Below are 6,433 nucleotides of genomic sequence, written 5' to 3' on the forward strand. Positions count from 1 at the left end.
TGTCAAACAGGGGAAGGGGTGAAAATTTTATAAATGTAAGCCGTCCAGCGAGGCTAAATACACCACACTCAAGAGTAGCAAATTCAAAGGTAACTTAAATGCAAAAACAAAAAAAATGTTGCTCCCGTTCAAGATATTCAGAAAAAAAAAATACATATAAAAAATTTCTAATCAATATTACAGGTAATAAATAAGAATGCCAAAAATCAACTAGATGAAAAGCTGTAAAGAGAGGATGCAGAGGTTCATTAACAGGTGATGTGATGACTTATGATATGAGAGGTAACTAATAGCTAAAATGATTCGAAAAGAAAAGCAAAGAGAGGGAGTGTCAAAATCATCAGATTCAGTTAAATGCATTCATTGCTTGGGATAGTAATAAGGGTAGTTGTTCATTCCTACAGGTTGGATAGGCGGAAACCCATGTTGGTCTTTCTTTGCAGAAAGAGGAGGGTAAGGAATCTGCCCTTGTGTTGGATAAGGAGAAGGTACAGTGTGAGGGTTTGGATAAGGAGATGCGGAATACGGTACAACAGTTTGGGGGTAATTGTAATTTATAGGGTGGCCAGAGCTTACATGAGCTTTACCAGGCTGCATATAGCCTGTGGTCATAGGTAAGCCAGCCATTGGAACCACTCCAGAGGGAAATGGCGGCTGCCCAGTTTTTCCTTTGTTGGAATCAGCATATTTTACAATTATATTCCTTCCCTGCAATCAAAACAAGTAACATGTCATAACTTCCAAAATTTATACAGCTTCAATATGAATTGCAATTTCCATTAAAAAAAATAACAACTGCCTGCAATCAAAACACATGAGATTGTTATTGATCATGCTAGTTTATTGTCTAGTTAGATAATTACCAATTAGGAAAAGAATCTCCTTCCAATATACTACATGGTAGGGGTTTGTATTTTAGTCATAAGTAGGGTTAAACATAAAAACAAATTCAGATGTAGGTTGAATAAATTTTGGTATCCCCAAAATCTGTGTTTCTGACTACCAATATCTAATAAATATGTTAATTTGATCCTAAAAGTTATTCATTCTGTTACTTGTAAATTAATAATATAGACGTACTAATTTTCTAGTGTCAGATGCTATCATCCTTGCAAATATCAACATTCTTAGTTTAAGAGTAACATAGTTACTATCAAGACCTGAGAACATATTTATTAAAGGTTGAGAATCAAAAACACCAAAATATTTTAAGAGAAACCAATTTCAATAGGGGTAAATTTCGAAATATAAAAAAATTATTTAACCCTATAGTCTAATATGCAGCCTAAAAGTGTGTAAATCACCATATTTTATTACTTTTTCTTTACCGTATAATTAAGCTGCCTTTTTCAATGATCTTCCATTTCTTATTGTCACATCCAAGACATTTTTAAGCACAGAAATAAACAGGTCCCACTCTAACAGCTAACCTCGGACTTGATATAAAATATGAAGCGTTTGCTTACCCCAAGAGTCTTTTCAAGATCATCTATGGCCTTCTTGGCAGCTTCTGCTGTCTTGTACGTGACAAAGCCAAAGCCACTACAGTTGGAAATAAAACAATAATAACACGTTACAGTAAGAAAACAACTCAGAGAATTACCGATACATAGATGAAATAGGTTGTTAAACATGATTTTTTGAAGTTGATAATTCAGAGAACAAAATTTTGGAACTTCAAATTGAGACTTCGACAGAACAAATCGGTACAAATATAGATATATGAAATTGATAATTTCAGAGAACATACAATTAACATATAGTTTTTCCCTATGTGACTGTTGCAAATATATAGACAGAGCTCTATATATGACCGTTGCTCTATATAAACCATTTTCTTTAAAAGAAAAATAATCAAAGCCATTCCTGACAACCCGTTTCTGAGCTACTAAAGTGAGCACAAATAGATTTTTTCAAAAGCAACACTGGATGCTCTCCACCAGTGAATACATGAATACATACTTAAGTGGGCTGGGGTAACAAATTAACAACTATCTTTCTCAGGCAATCGAGCTTCTCTCATGGAAATTAAAAAGACTATAAAGTTTGTATCCAAGTAATACATGTTGCTACTTTTACCGTGATTCATTTGTATCCCTGTCGTATGCAACTGAACCTTCTTCTATTTCACCATGCCTCGCAAAATAGTTGAGCAGCAGTTCACTTGTGACTTCTGGTGATAAGCTTCCTATATAAAGCTTCCTCAGGGAAACATCAGGAGCACTACTTGTTCCACTTAGACCCTCACAGGCTAGATTACAGACAGCCAATCTTCCCTGAAAACACAAATTTCTACAATCAATCAGGGAAATGTCGGAATGACAGCTGCAGACAGTTTCACACATATTAATAGTTTTTCATTTTTTGGGGGTTTAGGAAGGACAGCACCTACACAACTAAACTACTAAAATCTATAAGAATAAAGAAAATACAAATCACAAATAACCTTCCTGTGTATTTTCGACCTTAGGCCCTAAGGTTTAAGAAATGTCACTAGGCCCGAATGTTTCTCAACAGTACAAGGTAGGTAAACGTAAATTGGATTCTTCAACATGAGAAGTATTGAGAAAAGTGCACAAACCCTGATTACAGGTTGTTTGCTACCAGAAAATAAGCTCCCTCAACAAAGAACCACATACAAAATAATCTTCCTGATACATTTCATAGTTTGGGTGTATTGGGATAGGCAAGTTAAGAGATTCAAAGAGGCAAACTCAGATACCATGATGTTGCTAAAGCAAAACTGCAGATTCATGTATATAAGAGATAAAAATCCAAAGCAATAAAATGCGGCAAAGCTTACATCAATTAACTTGCTAGAAGCTCTCAATGCTTGCTGAGTTGATTCCATATTTTTGAAAGTAATAAATCCATAGCCACGGGTCTTCCCTGTTACCTTATCATAGATCACAGCTCCTTCCTCAATTTCTCCATGCTCTTCAAATGCCTGGAAAAATAAGCAATGTATAAGAGGCAACATACAGAGAAGAAAGAATTTTTCATTTTTTTTAGCTCTCAAGGCTTGAGCCAGAGACATGGTACAGGGTGGGAAATACAGGGACAAAAATTTGGAGCTCTAGAAAATAAATTTTGTTGGGCAGATTCCATGTGACATGGAAGCAATCACATGCATGACACACTAAACACAATCACCAATGCACTCACAGCACGCAAAGTTTCTGAATTGGTATTCCATGCCAAGCCACGAACAAAAAGCTTTCGATGGGCAGGATCAGCACTTGCAATACTTTTTATTTCTTCTGCAATTGAAGGATATTGGGACCCTCTTTATGCCTCAACATGAAAACAAACACACATGCACACGGTCAATCACACAGCATACAAGTGGGAGCAATTTCTTTTGGCCCCTTTTTATGCAAAGCACACCAAGCAAGCAGAAGGTACCAACAATTCAAAGATGACAACTGCACATTGTATACACACAAATGTAAAGCAATGCCCAAAAAAGGATTCTGTTCCGAAAAACTGAGGCAGAAAATTAATACCTGCCTCAAAGTAGAAAAAATTATTTTCACCAAGCATTTATTGATTTTATTTTAATGTTTTAGGTACAAATGGTCGATTTTTGTTTCATCTAGTCATAATTATAATAATGCTAAATTTGTCAATTAACAACCATGATGCCCTGAGATGACAAGCCTTGGCACACCAGTAACTAGTAAGGACACTGCCTTGTGTCCTAGACACATAAGGTTCAAATCCACAAACAATCTCTCCCCTTGCAAGGATAATGTCATATACTTCTTTCCTCCCCCAATCCCACTATGTGATGGGTCACCCTTCTAGAACTGTGACAACAAAGTGCACTGGGTCTGGGTCAGCACTAAGTCATTAACTACAGCCTAGATTATAACACCACCTTTCATCCCCACAAGAAGAAACAGCTGGCAATGGGGGTGAGACAGCTTAATGGAATGCAAGAAGGAGGAAATTGTTATGGTTGTCCATATTTCAATCTGTACTTAGAAAAAGGGACAAAAATTAAGTTTGAAATTATTCCGAGGACCGTGTCAATGGTGAAACAGTGAAAAAAAAATGCTAATTCCTAAAGACCCATGCTTCAACAATTTTAAGGCCAAATCCTGCAATTCCAAACTTTACCACATACTCACAAATCCAACAAGGTTAAAAAACTATATATTACAGTCCCCAAAGGACACTACTACAAGATACAAGTTCCACACGAGCCAATTCAAAATTAAAATACACAATTCAATGAAAGAACTGCAATACCAACGGATGAATGCGAAAAAAGATAGCAAAAAAGCATGGGGAAACTGATTGCTCGGAGAGGATGACGGAAAAAGAAAGAAGAAGTTGAAGAAGGAAAGCAGTGGAATTGAGAATATGAAACGCACAATTTAGCTAGAAGATCAACAAGCTGGGGTTTAGCAAGAGGTTCAATGAGGAAGCGAAGTTCTTCCTTGGAGGCAAAATCACCGTTTCCTGCTTCGTCCAGTTTTCTCTTCTTCAAATCTTCCATGTCTTCTTCTCCACCTTCTTCCACTCAACACCTCCGAACCCAATGCATTAGGTCTTTAATTGGGCCTCTCTTATACATGCACCATGGGCTTCTGGTTTATATGCAGTACGGGCTTATCTTGCAAGAAACTCTAAGGCCCGTGTTCGGCCCAGCCTCACCGTAAATAAATTTGTAATATACTTTCTATGTATAATCAAATTATTTTGTCATTTTTTTAACAAAAAAATATAATTTGCTCTTACAGATTTTTAAGTGTAGAGACACATCTACCTTTACTACAATACAAAATTTATATCTATATATAAAAATTATAATTTTATTAATTTTGTTTGAACCAGTTAATAATTAATAATTGAGATAATTCAACATATATTTTATCTTTAATAATTATCCATTAAGCATATTATTTTTAATAAATATATTTAACAATTATTAAATATCAAATACGATGTTTAATTTTCTTAATCAATTGAAACAAAATTAAATAATTATATTAAGATTATAATTTCTTTTATACTAAAAACAAAATGTGTCAATATTTATACTATTTATCTTTCTCAATTTATATATTACTTCCATTTATTATCATCCTTGAACAAAAAACTTACTTACTCTTTAATTTTACAAGACATTTTTTATTTTATTTAAATTTTGAATTATAAAAATTTCTTAAAACTTTGAAAGTTACTCAACAATATAAAAGTAAATCTACTTTTATACATAATTATATGTACATAATTTTCAAAAATACATTGAGAAACTATAGATATTTCTTAACATTATAAGAAGCAGAAGAGGACTTCCAATTTGTTTTACAACACCTTCAAAGGATTTACATTGCTCTTTTCTTCAAACTCTATATAAAGAAGACTTTTTTTTTTAGAAACAAAGTTGATGAAACTATTGAAACAATGACGAAAACAAATTTGCGTAATCTTAAATAATTCTTTCATTTGTGTAAAATAACACTTTTTGTGTTTCATAACTATCTAGAAAAGTGCATAACTTTTTTTATGAGACATTGTGATCTTTTAAATTAATTTTTATGTAAACTTTTGTGTTTCATTAGAAAAAATTAACCAATGGTCAAAATTTAACGATAAATTAAAATTATTAAGAGTAAAAATCTGTTTTTAAAGTGCATGTTAATAAATTTTTCCAATGATAAGAAAAAATTGTTTATAATTTACTGACAATATATATTTTTTTTGTAATTATCTATTGGTAACTGTTGTGATTTGATTTTTTTTTCCTTCTCCTTCTTCTTCTCTTTTGCTAACATTGTCATCAACTTCTCCTCCTTTAACTATTTCTTTGGCTTCGTTGTTGTTGTTGCCATTCTCCTCCTTTATTTCATTGTCTTTCTTTTTCACTACCTCTTCAGCCTCATTCGTCTTTTCTTTTTTCCTTGTTCTATTCTTTTTTTAACTTATATATAATTAATTTATAACAAATATTATCATATTTGGTGAAAAAAATTTCACCTATTTTACCAACGTATTTATTGAAGAATTTTAAAGAACTTTAATTACTAACAAATTTTTAAAAAATTCAATTACCGACAAATTTTTTAAATAATTAATTACAAACATATTTATCAAAGAATTTTAAAAAAATTAATTATCAACAATTTACCTACTACACATTTAAAAAAATTATCGATAAATTTATTAATAGATTTTACCACAAAATACTCAAAGTTCAAAATGGAAACTTTGACACTCATTTTATCAACAAAATTTATTGATAAAAATATTCGTCGATAATATAAACTCAAAGTGGATTTTACTAATAAATTTATTGATAGATCATCAATTCAATGTTTTTGTTGATAATAAAAAATATATATTGACATATTTTACCATTGGATCCATTATTGAAAGATATTTTTGTTATTAGTTAAAATTCTAAAATCATTTAGTAAAATTC

General features: G+C 32.1%; 1 protein-coding gene across 1 annotated transcript; it reads right to left on the reverse strand.

Annotated features, from left to right (window-relative positions):
• On the reverse strand, positions 1 to 4,554 carry LOC148206416 (UBP1-associated protein 2C-like). The gene is made up of 6 exons (XM_047305258.2): positions 4,380 to 4,554; positions 3,166 to 3,286; positions 2,804 to 2,947; positions 2,080 to 2,276; positions 1,467 to 1,542; positions 1 to 708 (listed from the first exon to the last, which is right to left on the reverse strand). Exons 1-6 carry the CDS (start codon positions 4,502 to 4,504, stop codon positions 361 to 363), a joined length of 1,011 nt encoding a protein of 336 aa, XP_047161214.1. The 5' UTR covers positions 4,505 to 4,554; the 3' UTR covers positions 1 to 360.
• Positions 4,555 to 6,433: the final 1,879 nt, after the last annotated feature.

Source organism: Vigna umbellata, chromosome 1 (genome assembly GCF_029865625.1).
Source record: "Vigna umbellata cultivar VRB3 chromosome 1, Vumbellata_1.0, whole genome shotgun sequence".
In the NCBI taxonomy this organism is placed as follows: Eukaryota; Viridiplantae; Streptophyta; class Magnoliopsida; order Fabales; family Fabaceae; genus Vigna; species Vigna umbellata.

Coding starts and splice junctions, on each gene's coding strand:
- LOC148206416 (XM_047305258.2), bottom strand. CDS start 4,504: ATGGAAGATTTGAAGAAGAGAAAACTGGACGAAGCAGGAAACGGTGAT. Junction 2,948..3,165: donor ATTCAGAAACTTTGCGTGCT/GTGAGTGCATTG, acceptor TTATTTTTCCAG/GCATTTGAAGAGCATGGAGA. Junction 709..1,466: donor ATCTTGAAAAGACTCTTGGG/GTAAGCAAACGC, acceptor TTTTGATTGCAG/GGAAGGAATATAATTGTAAA.